At 43.8% G+C, this 16,953-nt stretch overlaps 1 protein-coding gene across 1 annotated transcript in view; it reads right to left on the bottom strand.

Annotated features, from left to right (window-relative positions):
- Positions 1-16,953, bottom strand: part of LOC135499420 (titin-like) — a 33,414-nt gene that overhangs the window by 15,920 nt on the left and 541 nt on the right. The window contains exons 3-31 of the mRNA XM_064790164.1: positions 16,499-16,792; positions 16,005-16,280; positions 15,257-15,838; positions 14,680-14,982; positions 14,164-14,469; positions 13,762-13,876; positions 13,311-13,483; positions 12,300-12,890; positions 11,667-11,969; positions 11,100-11,393; positions 10,615-10,890; positions 9,837-10,418; positions 9,341-9,643; positions 8,817-9,122; positions 8,558-8,672; positions 8,185-8,357; positions 7,501-7,788; positions 6,958-7,260; positions 6,163-6,465; positions 5,597-5,890; positions 5,012-5,287; positions 4,203-4,784; positions 3,669-3,971; positions 2,940-3,351; positions 2,629-2,801; positions 1,786-2,379; positions 1,305-1,607; positions 694-987; positions 171-446 (exon numbers count right to left, since the gene is read on the bottom strand). Coding sequence (XP_064646234.1) covers positions 171-446; positions 694-987; positions 1,305-1,607; positions 1,786-2,379; positions 2,629-2,801; positions 2,940-3,351; positions 3,669-3,971; positions 4,203-4,784; positions 5,012-5,287; positions 5,597-5,890; positions 6,163-6,465; positions 6,958-7,260; positions 7,501-7,788; positions 8,185-8,357; positions 8,558-8,672; positions 8,817-9,122; positions 9,341-9,643; positions 9,837-10,418; positions 10,615-10,890; positions 11,100-11,393; positions 11,667-11,969; positions 12,300-12,890; positions 13,311-13,483; positions 13,762-13,876; positions 14,164-14,469; positions 14,680-14,982; positions 15,257-15,838; positions 16,005-16,280; positions 16,499-16,792 — 9,393 coding nt within the window. The remainder of the gene's footprint in view (positions 1-170; positions 447-693; positions 988-1,304; positions 1,608-1,785; positions 2,380-2,628; positions 2,802-2,939; positions 3,352-3,668; positions 3,972-4,202; positions 4,785-5,011; positions 5,288-5,596; positions 5,891-6,162; positions 6,466-6,957; positions 7,261-7,500; positions 7,789-8,184; positions 8,358-8,557; positions 8,673-8,816; positions 9,123-9,340; positions 9,644-9,836; positions 10,419-10,614; positions 10,891-11,099; positions 11,394-11,666; positions 11,970-12,299; positions 12,891-13,310; positions 13,484-13,761; positions 13,877-14,163; positions 14,470-14,679; positions 14,983-15,256; positions 15,839-16,004; positions 16,281-16,498; positions 16,793-16,953) is intronic.

The following is a 16,953-nucleotide window of genomic DNA, read 5'->3' as shown; positions in this document are numbered from 1 at the left end:
AAAACAAAAAAAGGCGCTTGTTTTAAATAATTGCGTAATCCTTTGCAAGGCTGTGACTGACCTGGGTACCCTCATAAATTAAATAAGAAATGTTTCTTCCCAATTTAAAGATATGAAAGCATGTTTTTATTGACCAGTTATAAAAGTAAAAGTAGTTTTGTTTGACATACCTTCAACGAAGAGCCCAGCCTGTGACTTGAGATCCTTGTCCTTGACCTTAAACGTATATTCCGCGTCATCCTCATCGTCGACCTTCTGTATCGTCAAAACGTACAATTTCCCGCGGTTCTCCATTTTGTATTTCTTGCTGTGCGACAAGTGTTGGTCATTCTTGTACCATTCAACGTCGACGTCGGGTTTGTTGAGGGTGCATTCGAACGTCGCGGTGGAAGGAATCTTCTTGACGTGTTGGTCCTCGAGATTCTTCAGGATCTCAAGAGGAATTTCTAAGAACAAAGAAATTATTATGGTTCAATATTTTTGTTTACCCATGGAGTCACATATTTAACAAACAGGAAATTTCTAAGATGAAAATAATTGTTGCAGATTTCGCTTAAATATTTGAAACACTGAAACTTATGAACAAAGTTACTTCATATATTACCCGATATACATCTCACTTTTTTGAAAAAAAGGTCATCAATATTGTCTGCTGAATTCTGCGGTGAAATATACAAGGTATGTTTAACTCACCGTATCTAGCAATATCAGACGGTTCAGATGGTGGTCCTGCACCAGCCTTGTTCTGTGCTGTCACCCGGAAGATGTAGTCGGTCTCCTTCTTCAATCCCTGCACGGTGTACTCTGGCATGGGAACGGTGAAGTCAGCGTTGACTACTGACCACTTGTACTCCATCGGTTGCTTCATCTCGACGGTGTAGTTAGTGATGGGGGCACCACCGTTGTCACGTGGAGGTGACCAGGTAAGCTTGGCAGATGTCTCGGTCATGTCGCTTGCCTTTGGTTTGCCTGGTTGGCCGGGCGGGTCTGAAAACGGAGAAGTCTCAATAAGACAACAGACAATTGATACAGTCCCAATAAAAACTAGTCAGTAAAACTTCAAGCATTCATAAAGACCTGACCCTGCCACATTTAGAGTAGGAGTACATGAGCCAGATGCGCAGTTCAAAATGTTGGACTTGACTGTAAGAAAATTCACTGACTGAGATTCTAACACTTGAGGCATATTATCTTCCTTCCCAGTATTTGAGTGTTTCACTGCCATTTTATAGCAACATCATTACAAATATGGCTCAGCGAATCTATCTCTAACCCACAGTCAATCGAAACGCCTTTCAACTCACCAAATGCATCCTTGGCCTTGATTGGTCCAAGTGTATCAGCGGGAGCGCCAACACCCTCGGCATTCTCCGCCATGACCTGGAACTCATACTGCTGGTTCTCGATGACATCCGACACGGTGTACAACAACTCGGGTTCTGGCCTCTTGTTGAGTCGAATCCACCTGGAACTCTTGGCCTTGCGCTGCTCGACATAGTAGCCAATAATCTTGGAGCCTCCGTCAGATTTTGGTTTTTCCCAAGCGATAGAGATTTGTTTCTTGCTGACGTCGGTGCAGTGGAGATTCCGGGGTGGACCAGGAACATCTAGAAAGGGATGAGATGACCGATGAAATAAGTATGATGAAATGGGGAATATGTAGATTAGCAACTTGAAGGAAATGAACCTAACTGAAAGTCACAAGAGATTATCTTAAAATTTCTCAATTTGTGTCAAAAATGCAAGAGCTTTTTTTGTATCGGTACCAGTAGAACTTTTACTCACCAAATGGACTCTTTGGTTTAACTGGCTCCTTCAGTTCACATGGCTCACTCTGACCAATTTCATTCTCAGCAATCACACGGATGAAATACTCATTGCCTTCAATAAGTTTAGTAAGCAACTGCGTCAACTCTGTTGGCTTGCACTTTCCAGCGCTGGTCCAGTTTGTGCGTTTGGCATCGCGTCTTTCCAGGACGTACTGCGTGAGCGGCGAGCCACCATCATCCACTGGTGGTTGCCAGGCAACCATCACAGCATCCCTCTGGACTTCTGTGACCTTCAAATCATGCGGCGGAGAAGGTTTATCCGTCACAATCAGCTCAAATTCAGCGTGTTTCTTTCCAACGAGATTCTCAGCAGACACGGTATAGACACCCGAATCTTGTTTGGTTAGGTTCTTCACCGTCAAGACATAGCTCTCGGCTCTGGCCTCAATGTTCAGTTTCTTGGACTGTTCGACGGGTTTCCCATTCAATGTCCATGTGACCTTGGGTGTAGGGATACCGGTGACCTTGACCGGGACGTTGAAGATCGTGTTGGCCTTCAGAGCCTGCGGTTTGGCAAACTTCTTCTCATCGTACTCAATTTCAGGTCGTTCTGGAAGAATTAAATGCAACAGTTAGTTTGAGAACTCATTCAAAAGTTGTTATCTTACATACTCTTCCTTCTTCTGACAACTGTAGACCTGTCTCATGTGACCTTTCATGTGACCCAAACCAAAGAAAGCAATAGACTTACCATTGAACACACAGTCCAAGGTTCATGGGCTTGACCCAGTTCAGGGATGCTTAGTCCCCTTAAAATTTCGTCAAAATAGCCTCGTCTTTGTTAAAATGGTTTACTTACTGTGAACCAGGAGGTTAGCAGATGTCTCAACACTTCCGATTTTGTTCGATCCAACACACTTGTACATTGCAGCATCCTGGGGGGTGGTGTCCTTAATCTTGAGTTGGGCGTTCTTGCCCTTGTAGGTCATCGTGTAGCGACTATTTGAGGTGATCTGTTTACCATCCTTGAACCTTTAACGAAAGATCAGATCAGATTACAACAAAAGGCATTCGTATTTTCTAGAATAGTGGAGTACAGTATGAAATTGAAAACTGCCACAAATACACAATCCAATACTTTGTCTGAAATCAAAAATCAATTCAACTCACCACTTGACCTCAGCAGCAGGTTTCCCAGGCTGGATCTGGCAGTCCAACACAGCTTCCTCAGGGCAGATGACAGTTGTATCCTCAAGCTTCATATCCATGATCGGGGCGTCGCCAACCAGAGGCGCCTTGATTTTGATTGGTTCCTTGTTCATCGAGAACGGGCCAGATCCGACCTTATTCTCAGCGCAAACTCGGAACTGGTACTCCCCATCGGTTTTGAGTCGCTTGGCGACCGTATATGTGTCTGTTAGGACATCCAGAGTAGCTGGTGTCCACTTGGCACCAGTTGAGTACTCAAGGTGATAGTTTTTGATTGGGGCTCCCCCGTCATTTTCTGGTGGTGTCCAAGTGACCTTGACTGATGTGTCTGTCACCTCGCTGAATTCTGGGATACCGGGTGGGCCTGGCTTGTCTGCAAACAAAGAAAATAGTCTTGTACTGATTCAAACCCAGCATCATCATTTGATATCTTGGAAGTGTCTTCTGGTAAAACTGACAAAATATTTTTCATTCTTGATCTGAAATCCACTGATCAGATGACTGATATGATTAACCTATCCTTAAATATTTCAATATCCAAACCAAATATTTTGAGGAAAGTAAGTAAGTAGTGCACATCTTCTGCTGAAGTCTCGAGTTGGATAACACCTCCTCAAGAAACAATGAGGAATTGAAATTCATAACTTTTAAAGAACTGAAATTTCTGTATGAATGAAAGAATGAGCTCACCCCATGGGTCCTTGGCAGTAAACGGCTTGCTCGGTGCACTCGGTGGACCAACACCAGCCTTATTCTCAGCCATCACACGGTATTCATACTCCATGCCCTCCTTGAGGTCATCGTCCTTGAAGGTCAAGTCTGTCAGAAGTTTCTTGTTCAGTTTCACCCAGCGAGTGCTGGAGGTCAGGTGGCGTTCGATATGATAGCCCGTGATCGGGGAGCCACCGTCATCTGATGGCGGTTTCCAAGATACGGTGGCAGAGTTGACGAAGATGTCGGAGATGGTTGGTGCATCCGGTGCTCCTGGTTTGTCTGAAATCACCAAAGATGAAAGATTTGTACAAGAATTACGATCATAGTTTAAGATACCCACACAAACTGGCAATAGTGGCAATTGTCAGCTTTAATGTCATCAGATACAGTACACAATTCAAGTGATGGTTTCATCAAATCTATTGCTATATATTACATGACATTGGAGGCCTTCACCACTTTTTCAATTAATCATCATCAATGAACTGAAGCAAAGAATTATCAACTCACCGAAGCCAAACTTTGCTGTGATGGTCTTAGTATCGACCGGCTCACTCTGTCCAACCTCATTCTCTGCGATGACACGGAAGACGTACTGGGAACCAGTCACAAGCTTCGTCGCTTTGAACTCACACTTCGTGACTTGCCCAATCTTGTTGTAACTCTGGCGGTTGGCGTCGCGTCTCTCGATGATATAACCTGTGATGTCACAGCCGCCATTGTCTTTTGGTTCCTTCCATGTCAGGTGAACAGACTCTGGTGTGATCTCATCGGGAGCAAGATTTCTGACGGGTGTTGGTTTATCCAGGACCTTGACATGAAGAGTCATGCTGATTGTGCCGAACTTGTTCTCGATCTTGAGTGTGTAATCTCCGGCATCCTGTCGCTCAGCACGGCTGATCGTCAGGGCTGTCATACCACGGATTGTCTGCACAGTCACACGTTTCTCATCGGAGAATTTACCGTCGTTGAAAGCCCATGCGATCTTGGGCATCGGGCAGGCGACGAATGGTACCTCAATGACCTTGGAGGTCTTAACATTCATTATAATGGTCTTCTTGAAGGACTTATCCAAATTAAACTTGGGTGGGACTGAAAAAATAGACCAAAAATTAAAGTTGACCAGGTTACTCAGGTAAATGTTGTGGTAACTAAAGTAAATGTCATGGTATCTAGTAGTAGTAGTAGTGGTAGTGGTAGTGGTAATGGTAGTTACAGTGGTAATTACAGTGGTAGCTACAGTGGTAGTTACAGTGGTAGTTACAGTGGTAGTTACAGCGGTACTACCATTACTACTTCCACTAGTATGAATTACTTACTTTCAACAAAGAGTCCCGCCTGCGACTTCAGGTCTTTGCCCTTGACCTTGAATGTATATGGACCATCATCCTCATCATTGACATCATTAACAGTGAGTATATAGGTGGCGCCCTTAGCTGCCATCTTGTATTTCTTGCCATGAGTCAAGAGATGGTCGTCTTTGTACCATTCGACTTCCACTTCCTCTTTGTTGAGTTTACATTCAAATGTGACATCTGCTGGCATCTTCTTGACTTCGGTGTCTTCAAGTTCCTTGAGGATCTTCAACGGAACTTCTGCAAGTGAAAAGATGTCACATGGGGGGGGTCATAAAATGGCGACGTTTAGACCAAAAACAACACAAAATCATAAGCTGCGATGATGATGTCCAAATCGGCATCCCTCTCTCAACACTCAAAACTTTTTCACAGCAATTATCATAATATCACTCTAGTGTTAGTGAACGTTTTTTACGTTCCACTACAGTTGGGTCTTGTTGTAAGAAATTTCCCTTTTGCAAGTGTCTCCGTCTTCAGGTTTCAGTAACTTCACTAATACAATCGGTTTGAATGTACGACAACCAAAAAAATTTACAAATCTCTTACCATATTTGGCAACATCAGATGGCTCAGACTCCTTTCCAGGTCCAGCCTTGTTGACAGCTGTCACCCTGAACACATAATCAGTCTCGGCCTTCAACCCCTTGACAGTGTGCTCTGGCGTCGGGATGGTGAAGTCAGCATTGACTGCTGACCACTTGTAATCGGACGGCTGCTTCATTTCAAGTAGGTAGTTGACAATAGGGCTTCCACCATTGTCTCGTGGGGGGCTCCAGGTTACCTTGGCAGATTCGGCTGTGATCTCTTCGACCACTGGTTTGCCGGGCTTGCTTGGGACGTCTGTAACGGAAGGAAAGGTAATGATAAGAATATAACTGGCACAATTAGCAATAGCTGGGAACCACAGCGTGGTGGCACTGTTGACATAGAAATATCAAGTAGCAGGAGTAGGTGAGGTACCAAAATGGTGCAAACTATGGCCCACAATGAAAAGCAAAACTGCCTCATTCGGGAAAAAGATTACCATGCATCATGTGTGGATGATACATATATGAAAGGGACATTCATTTCTACAGAAAACAGGAGTTCAGAAACACATCTATGTCACTCACCATAAGGATCCTTTGCTTTGATTGGTCCAAGTGTATCACATGGCGGTCCTTGGCCTTCTGCATTCTCGGCCGATACACGGAACTCATACTCCTGGTTCTCTGTAACATCTGTGACATCATAGGCCAACTCTGGCACTCGTGTCTTGTTTAGTTTGACCCATCGGGTACTTGTGGCACCTTTGCGCTCGATGATGTAGCCAAGGATGGGACTCCCACCATCTGTTTTGGGTTTCTCCCAAGCGATGGATATTTTGGTCTTGCTAACATCTGTGGGATGTAGTTTCTGTGGTGGGCCAGGAACATCTAGAGAAAGCGATAAATCTTGATTGAAAGATTTCAATACAAGGTGGTATGAGACATGTAGTGAACTACTGTTGTGTTGTAATTGTAGTAACTGACATTGGTAGGCCTACTGACAGACTGAGGTTGATTGTAGAGAACTCTAATGACATTCGGTGTGGACAACTACTGTTGTGTTGTAATTGTAGTTACTGACATTTGGTAGGCCTACTGACAGACTGAGGTTGATTGTAGAGAACTCTAATGACATTCGGTGCGGACAACTACTGTTGTGTTGTAATTGTATTTACTGACATTTGGTAGGCCTACTGACAGACTGAGGTTGATTGTAGAGAACGCTTATGACATTCGGTGCAGACAGGCTGAGGTTAATCATATTGACTTTTACTACTGGTATGCTTCAGAATGCATTTGAGCAATACTAGGTAACGTATTGATCATCATATTCAGCGATAGCATTCCACCTAAGAAAGTCAATGCAGACAACATACTTACCAAATGGACTCTTGGCCTTGACAGGCTCCTTCAGTTCACACGGTTCACTCTGACCAATCTCATTCTCAGCAATCACACGGATGAAGTACTCATTGCCCTCGATCAGTTTAGAGACTGTCTGCGTAAGTTCTGTTGGCTTGGCCTTGCCGGCGCTGGACCATGTCGATTTCTTGGCATCACGTTTCTCCAGGACATACCGTGTGATTGGTGAACCACCATCGTCCTTTGGTGGTTGCCAGGCAACAGAGATTGCCTCACGCTCTACTTTGGTGACCTTCAGGTCTTGTGGTGGGGATGGTTTGTCTGAAGAAACCAAGTGATACAATTAATGAATTGTCATCTTTCTTTCCTTTTTCCTACTTCTCATGTGGCAGCACATGAATTTAATTGCAGGTAAGAGTAATTTAAATCACTCATTTGCGTGGTGCTTTACATGATTCAGTTGCAGTTACTTTGTGACCTCTAACTAAATTCCTCACAACACGCGCAAGCCTCAACTGATTTGACCTTGTAACAACAGCAGTGATAAGAAATCAAACTCACCGAGAACCTTCAGTTCAAACTCAGCATGTTTACGTCCAACAACGTTCTCAGCGGAGACTGTATAGATCCCAGCATCTTCTCTCTTCAACTCCTTAACGGTGATCGTCTGGTCCCCATTCTTGATATCCAAGATAACCTTCTTGGAGGTAGAGAGTGGCTTGTTGTTCAGGGACCAAGTGACGGCAGGTTTGGGTATACCAGTCACCTTGACTGGGACGGCGAACGTCTTACCAGCCTTGATGGACTGAGGTTCCTTGTATTTCTTGTCGTGGTCAATACCTGGGTGCACTGTAGATGAGGGAGAAGAAACTAATATTAGCTACTGATGTGACAGCTTCAAAAATCCAATTGTGTCAAAAAACAAAAAACAGTAGAAGAGGGCAGAGAACATTTTGATACTAAATAATTTAAGAGAACATTTTGGTACCAAATAGTTTAATCGCTCGAGTTTCGTGGTTTTATGGCCTCTTCTGCATACAAGTCAAGCCCTGCTGGAGCAGCACCCATCCAAACCGACCAATATTACTACTTGATAATTGAGGATGAACTGAATTTGCCAGCCATCACATATCATATCATCGTATTACCTAAAACCTATGATTTTAGAATTTTTACTTTATGGCATTTTTAAAGGAACTCTCTTAACTGTCAAATGGTTCAGATATTACAATGAGATATACTTACAGTGCACAACTAGATTAGCCGAAGTCTCAACACTTCCGATGATATTGGATCCCACGCACTTGTAAGAAGCGGCATCCTCGGGTTTGGTGTCCGTGACAACCAGTTTGGCCAACTTGTCCTTGTAGGTCATCTTGTATTTACCATTGGAGGTGATCAGCTTGCCATTCTTGAACCTGAAGAGAAGCCGAAACAGCAGTTTTGAAACGTTAACTTGAGTTAGACCACACAAGGACGAAGTCACGTTTTACGGAGGCTGGATTTCGATACACTGCTGGAGGTGTTGTGACATTATCGACAACAGCTACCTCAATGCTCTGACAAAAAGAAGTAAAGAACAGACATAGCATTACCTGAATATGCCAGGTATACGTACCATTTGATTTCAGCAGCGGGGCTACCCGACCTGATCTCACAGTCCATGACAGCTTCAGCTGGTGAGATGACAATCTTGTCTTCGAGGTCGAGATCAAGGATTGGTGCATCTCCAACTGAAAGTATCGAAAACATCATGGTTAAAGCTATACAAATGTCAATTTGCTACTGTTCATCATTTTGAACACCACATAAAGCAGACAAAAATAATCATCTTTATTTCTATCACATACGGATTGAGTCATCTCGAAACCACTCACCTAGAATTGCCTTGATCTTGATCGGTTCCGTGTTCTTGGAAAACGGTCCAGTGCCAACCTTGTTCTCAGCGCACACTCGGAAAACGTACTCCGTGTCTGTCTTGAGTCGCTTGACAAGTAACGTCTCCTCTGTCACCTTGTCGACAGAAGATGGTGCCCATTTCTTGCCGGAACCGAGGACCTGTTGTTCGACATGGTAACCTGTGATAGGGGCACCACCATCATCAGTGGGTTGAGTCCATGTTAGGCGTACAGATGTGTCGGTGATTTCGCTGAATTCTGGGATACCAGGTGGCCCAGGTTTATCTGAAGTCAAACAAAGAGAACGTTTCAATCTCTGACAGATTACATTTTCCACTGTACCTTCATCCTCCTACAGTGATGCTCAGCCTAACACAATATTCGTAAGACACAGCATTCTCCAACCAAGAGGAAGTTGTCATAAAACTAGTGCTTCAGTTACACTTTTGATCAATATTTTGTTTTGAGAGAAGATGAAATAGACACTAAGGTCAATTTCTTACCCCAAGGATCCTTGGCTGTGAATGGTTTGGATGGTGAGCTCGGTGGCCCAATTCCAGCCTTGTTCTCAGCCATCACACGGTATTCATACTCCATACCGTCCTTGAGGTCATCATCCTTGAAGGTCAACTCCGTTATTGCCTTCTTGTTGATCCTGGACCATCTGTTGCTCGAGGTCAAGCGGCGCTCCAGATGGTACCCAGTGACCTTGGCACCGCCATCATTGACTGGTGGTTGCCAGGAAATGACAGCAGATGTCTTGAAGATTTCGGAGATGGTTGGAGTCTCAGGTGGACCTGGTGGGTCTAGAAGAGATATTTGAGACAGTGAGAATAATTCTGCAGCTGATGGCAAAGGAACAATGATAAAGAAAATCTGGAAGTTAATGAAATTCTTCAGCAGATGTGAGCAAAATTCTGTGGCAGACGCCAAAGAAATCCTGTGGCAGACACCAAGAACATTCTGTGGCAGACGTCAAAGAAACTGATTCACACTTACCAAAGCCATATTTAGCGGTGATGGATTTCGTTTCAACCCCATCGCTCTGTCCAACCTCATTCTCTGCAATGACTCGGAAGACATATTGGTTGCCTTCCACTAGCTTTGTGGCGAGGTACTCAAGTGTTTTGACTTGGCCAATCTTGTTGTAACTCTGGCGGTTAGCATCGCGTCTCTCAATGATGTATCCTGTAATGTCAGAGCCACCATTGTCTTCTGGTTCCTTCCATGTCAGATGAACAGACTCTGGTGTGATCTCATCGGGAGCAAGATTTCTGACCGGTGTTGGTTTATCCAGGACCTTGACATGAACAGTCATGCTGATTGTGCCGAACTTGTTCTCGATCTTGAGCGTGTAATCTCCGGCATCCTGTCTCTCAGCTCGGCTGATGGTCAGGGCTGTCATACCGCGGATCGTCTCTACGGTCACACGTTTCTCATCAGAGAATTTCCCGTCATTGAAAGCCCATGTGATCTTTGGCATCGGGCTCGCGACAAATGGCACCTCAATGACCTTGGATGTCTTGACCTTCATGATGATGGTATCTTCAAACTTCTTGTCAAGCATGAACTTGGGTGGAACTAGAAAAGGTGAAAAACACCAAACATTGAAATCGGAATAGCTGACTTGAGATAACATGTAAAGAGGAAAGATTTTTATGCTGTTTATATCACAAAAATTCAAACTTACAAAACCCTGAGTTTACAGCATCTAAGATCTTCAATCACTATCGGCATGAATTGAAAACACAAAAGTTCTCCTGAAATTTCAACTGACCTTCAACGAACAACCCAGCCTTGCACTTGACATCTTTGCCCTTGACCTTGAACATGTACTCAGCATCATCCTCATCATTCACACTAGTCACAGTCAGTTTATAGATGGTGCCCTTGGCCTCCATCTTGTATTTCTTGTTGGGTGCGAGCAGTTTGCCATCCTTGTACCATTCGACATCAACATCTGCTTTGTTGAGTTTACATTCGAAACTGACGTCTGCTGGCATCTTCTTGACCTCTACATCTTCTGTTGGCTTGATGATTTCGATTGGGGTTTCTGAAGAGCAAGATAAAAACACTCATGCACTGGACTTAAAAGAGAGACTATTTTGAGCAGAAAGTTGGGCCCGATTAGGTTTTTCCAAATTGCCGATACATTTCTGTACCGCCTAACCCTAAATTGGCACTATTCATGCCTAAGTCGAAGCAAACCCATTTCCCACCAACGGGACCCCCCTAATTCCATTGTGTGCAAACAAAACGTACCATATTTGGCCACATCTGATGGCTCCGACTCCTTGCCAGGTCCAGCCTTGTTGACAGCTGTCACCCTGAAGATATAATCTGTCACAGCCTTCAAACCAGTCACAGCATGCTGTGGGTTCGGCACGGTGAAGTCAGCATTGACAACGGACCACTTGTACTCATTCGGCTGTTTCATCTCGACGGTGTAGTTTGTGATGGGGGCACCACCATCGTCACGTGGAGGTGACCACGTGAGCTTGGCAGTGTCTGCAGTAATCTCCTCTACAATGGGTTTGCCCGGTTGACCAGGTACACCTACAAAAAATCAAAAGGTTGAAGTTCAAATCCCAATGTTTCTCTAAACAAATGGAAAAAACTCAAAGAAGGTCATGAGAACTATAACTGAATCTCAAATTTGTATATAATGTAATGAAAGGAAGCTCAATCTGGCTGAAAGGATAATTCCACCAACAATGTATTTCAGTGGGAAACCTGCTTAGCTGAGCAGCTTTTGGTATCATGATCAACTCACTCAGGTGTCACGTCAATATTCCTACCAACACATCGCACAATCAACAATTAACTTACCAAATGCATCCTTGGCTTTGATTGGTCCAATCGTATTGGAAGGAGCTCCGACGCCCTCAGCATTCTCTGCCGAGACCTGGAACTCGTACTCCTGGTTCTCAATTACGTCAGTCACGTTGTAGGACAACTCTGGAACTGGCGTCTTGTTCAATTTGACCCAGCGAGTGCTAGTGGCTTGACGCTTCTCGACAATGTAGCCAATGATTTTGGAGCCTCCATCAGACTTTGGTTTCTCCCAGGCGATAGCGATAGCCTTCTTACTGACATCAGTGTAGTGTAGGTTAATTGGTGGACCAGGAACATCTGGGAATGGAACATTGTGAAAATTATTCCATTTATTAAATACCCATCAGAGGATGGATGAAGTAGGTACCATCGTAAAGTGCTGAATCAATGGTTACTGTCAAATGTATTGAAAAGTACTGACGTTTTTGAAAAGAAGAAGTAAAGATAATTTCAACTTCCTCGACTGAGATTAAAACCACTGATCTTTGGGCCTGCGTCAGCAACTCGTATGTAACTTTGTTAAGTTTTTTTTCATCTTTGACTGAGCAATGGCCTTTGCCTTTTCTCATACACCAGAGGTACAAATAAAGGAGTATGTTGACCCTATGCTATTGTTATATTACTTACCAAATGGACTCTTGGCCTTGACAGGCTCCTTGAGTTCACACGGTTCACTACGACCAATCTCATTCTCAGCAATCACACGGATGAAGTACTCATTGCCCTCGATCAGTTTTGCAACCGTAAATTCCAATTCCTTTGGTTTGACTTTGCCGGCGCTAGACCATGTACTCTTCTTGGCATCGCGCTTCTCCAAGATGTAGTTGGTGATAGGCGAACCTCCGTCATCCTCAGATGGCTGCCATGCAACAGATATAGCCTCACGCTGGACCTCCGTGACCTTCAATTCACGCGGAGGTGACGGTTTGTCCAGAACTTTGAGTTCAAATTCAGCGTACTTCTTCCCGACAATATTCTCCGCGGCGACAGAGTAGCTTCCGCCGTCTTGTCTTGTCAAGTTCTTGACAGTAATCGTATGATGTGTATCTTTAGCCTCAATGATGACATTCTTGCTTGCTTGAAGCGGTTTGTCGTTGATGGTCCATGTTACCGTAGGTGTAGGTATACCCGTGATGGTGACGGGGAGGGTGTACGTCTTGCCAGCCTTCAGGGACTGGGGCTCCTTGTATTTCTTGTCATGTTCAATATTGGGGTGCACTGAAAGTTGATCACACAAAATGAAGAGACCCCTAATAGCTTGGTGAATTTTATGTAACCTTGTTCCTACGATATCCTTTCTCAAAGCACCTCTGAGGCCATAGTGTCAATGTACAGGAGATTCTAAATGGTGAATCATTTGCTGCAAGTACCCAGTAGTTTTCACCTCAAAATGGGAACAACAGATTTACTAGTATTGATTTGAATCCCTTATCTGATGGAACCAATGGACCCTTCTGGTATTTTACTTCCATTAACTTTCACAAAAGACAAGATTTCCAAAACTAATCAATCGATCATTTTTAGCCACTTTATCAAAGTCCTGAAAACATACGCTTTGAACATTTAAGAGTTGGCTAACCATTTTCATCCTACATGATTGTTGTAAAAGAATTGATTATTCGCAGTTGGACTACTTACTGTGCACAGTGAGGTTAGCAAATGACTCCACACTGCCGATGATGTTGGATCCCACACACTTGTAAGCAGCAGCATCCTCGGGTTTGGTGTCAGTCACCATCATCTTTGCGACCTTGTTCTTGTAGGTCATCTTGTATTTACCATTGGTCGTGATCTGTTTGCCATTCTTGAACCTGCGCAGCAAAATAATCATCTCGTGAACATATTACAAAAGCTCCTCGATTAAACCCTCCTAAATAAAACACAAGCACAGGTCTAGGAGATGGGCCACGAAGCGCTAGAATTGGGCCTTTGCCTCGACACAGACTCTACCTTCAAAGAGTGTGTCTTGATCTTTTCAAAGCATTCCTACTGATAACAACTGATTGTTCAGTGACTCTTATTACAGAGGAATGAGCGTTGTTGTACTTCATAATGAGCCGTTTCCTGGTGTACACCGACCCAAACTTACCACTTGATTTCAGCAGCTGGACTTCCAGGCTTGATGTCACATTCCATGACTGCATCCAGTGGCATGACAACGGTTACATCCTGAAGGTCAGACTCGAGAACTGGTGCGTCACCAACTGAAAAATAACATCGAAACTCTATAGCATGTATGCTGGTGGATTATATGACTTACGGAATTGTACTTTTATCATTTTGTTTCAACAATCCAAGATCACCTCGCTTATCAATTTCTCGTTTCTCAACAAGATAGCTTCAAAGGAACATGACTCATATTAGTATCACAATGCATATGAGAACAAAATCAACAAATTTCTTCCTTGCAGTAACAAGTTAGTTTAGATGAAGTTTTCTCAGAATTTCTCTTACATGAGTGAGCGAAGTGATTTACTTGAATGTTACTCACCAAGCGGTGCCTTGATTTTGATAGGTTCGGTATTCTTGGAGAATGGCCCAGTCCCAACCTTATTCTCGGCGCAGACTCGGAACACATACTGCTCATTTGTTTTCAACCTCTTGACAACCAGAGTTGTCTCTGTAACCTTATCAACGGTAGACGGCGTCCATTTCTTTCCAGATCCTGCTATTTGATGTTCAATGTGGTATCCGGTGATGGGGGCCCCACCGTCATCGGTAGGAGGAGTCCAAGCCAGGCGTACAGAAGTATCTGTGATGTCGCTGAAGTCGGGAATTCCAGGTGGTCCTGGTTTATCTGGAGAGCAAGGTTTCCAAGTTAGGTAAAATTTGAAACAACAACTACCAGCCAAAATTATTGAAAGCTTTCCTAAAGAAGAAAACAAATGTGATTCCATGCAGGTAGGAATATCGTACTTCCTGCCTCATTGTCTCACTCGACCAGAATAATGAGCACAGTAATTACAATAAGAGAACATGATCAGGTGCTGACACTACTGATACTCACTCCAAGGGTCCTTAGCAGTGAAAGGCTTGCTTGGTTCACTTGGTGGCCCGACACCAGCCTTGTTCTCAGCCATTACGCGGTACATGTACTCCATGCCCTCCTTAAGGTCATCATCCTTGAAGGTCAACTCCTTGATGACCTTGTCATTGATCTTGGTCCAGCGGGAACTGGAAGTCAGGCGGCGCTCAAGGTGGTATCCAAGGATTGGAGCCCCACCATCATTTGCTGGCGGCTGCCAGTTGAGAGTGGCAGAAGTCTTGAAGATATCTGAGATGGTTGGAGCTTCAGGGGGACCTGGTTTGTCTGCAAAAGTACCAGAAGAAAACCATGAAAATGTATTTATCAGAAAATAAATCAGCTGTTAATATAAATCTGAGGAAGACATAACGAAATTCAAGAAGCAGATATGATTGACAATTCTAACCATATGTCAATGAAATTCTTGAGCAGATATCAATGAAAATCTGGAACAGATGTTAATGAAATTCTAGACCAGACATCAATGAAAATCTTGTGCAGATGTAAATATCTGTGGAGCAGATGCTAATCGAGATTACAAAGAAGGAATTAGACTTACCAAACCCATACTTGGCGGTGATTGACTTTGTTTCAACCCCATCGCTCTGTCCAACCTCATTCTCTGCAATGACTCGGAAGACGTATTGGTTGCCTTCCACTAGCTTTGTGGCCAGGTAGTCAAGAGTTTTGACCTGGCCAATCTTGTTGTAACTCTGGCGGTTAGCGTCGCGTCTCTCGATGATGTATGCTGTGATGTCAGAGCCACCATTATCTTCTGGTTCCTTCCATGTCAGGTGAACAGACTCTGGTGTGATCTCATCAGGAGCAAGATTTCTGACTGGTGTTGGTTTATCAAGGACCTTGACATGAACAGTCATGCTTATTGTGCCGAACTTGTTCTCGATCTTGAGCGTGTAATCTCCGGCATCCTGTCTCTCAGCTCGACTGATCGTCAGGGCAGTCATACCGCGGATTGTCTCCACGGTCACACGTTTCTCATCAGAGAATTTGCCGTCATTGAAAGCCCATGTGATCTTTGGCATCGGGCTGGCGACAAACGGCACCTCAATGACCTTGGATGTCTTGACCTTCATGATGATGGTGTCCTCAAACTTCTTGTCAAGCATGAACTTAGGAGGCACTAAAAGAGAGGATGAAAAAATAAAATTTCAAGGCAAGCAAGTTGAATCAGGTTTGTGCCAACCTATTGTGAGTTACGTTCTGGCTCTAACTCCAAGTGACAGTGCTGGCACTTCATCTCAGAGTTTGGACAATATCTTTTAACAAGAATATTCTAAAATACTGACCTTCAACAAAGATAGCAGCAGTTGTCTTCAGGTCTGTGTCCTTGACCTTCATTGTGTAGTCTGCATCATCTTCTGCGTTTACATCATTTACAGTCAGACGATGAATGTTGCCCTTTGCTTCGATCTTGTACTTGGGGCTTGGTGAGATGGGCTGATCATTCTTGAACCACTGCACCTCAACATTGGGCTTGTTAAGCTCGGCTTCCAAAGTCACTTTGTCAGGAATTTTCTTGATCTGGCTGTCCTTGAGCTCACGTATGATCTTGACTGGCGTTTCTGTAGGATTTAAAAAGGAGCCGTTAGAAGGAATTGAGTGATATTGGAAATGAGCTAATAGACAGGAAGCGAAGTCTTCAAGGAAATTCTTCCAGTTACTCTTTTTCTCAACTAAGAGAAATATGGAATAGTTATCCGCAGACCTCCATAAAATTCTGCAGCGGACGTATTACTATTTCATTAGAGTATATTTTTACACTTGAATTAGTAACACATACCATACTTGGCCACATCTGAAGGTTCGGATGGTTTGCTGGGCCCAGCCTTGTTGTAAGCTGTCACCCTGAACATGTAGTCAGTCTCCATCTTCAAGCCTGGCACGGTATGCTCCGGCAAGGGAATTGTGAAGTCAGCATTGACAGAAGACCATTTTGTGTCAGAAGGCTTCTTCATTTCGAGAAGGTAGTTCACAATAGGACTGCCACCATCGTCTCTTGGAGGGGACCAAGTCACCTTGGCCGTCTCAGCAGTGATCTCTACAACCTTGGGTTTGCCTGGCTGTTCGGGAACATCTGCAAAAATGTGAACAAATGTAAATTGATATCAGTTTAATCGCAGCAGTTTATGTTAAGTCAATGAGGTAGTTAATCAGTTCCAAGGTAGTTAACCAGTTCCGAGGTTTTTGCAGAGTGCTAAATTTGTTTTACTTAATCAAGAATGATAGATTTGAACA

This window comes from Lineus longissimus, chromosome 15 (assembly GCF_910592395.1).
Source record: "Lineus longissimus chromosome 15, tnLinLong1.2, whole genome shotgun sequence".
NCBI classification, from domain to species: Eukaryota; Metazoa; Nemertea; class Pilidiophora; order Heteronemertea; family Lineidae; genus Lineus; species Lineus longissimus.
The sequence above is the reverse complement of the archived record's forward strand: the minus strand, read 5'-3'. Positions and strand labels throughout refer to the sequence as shown.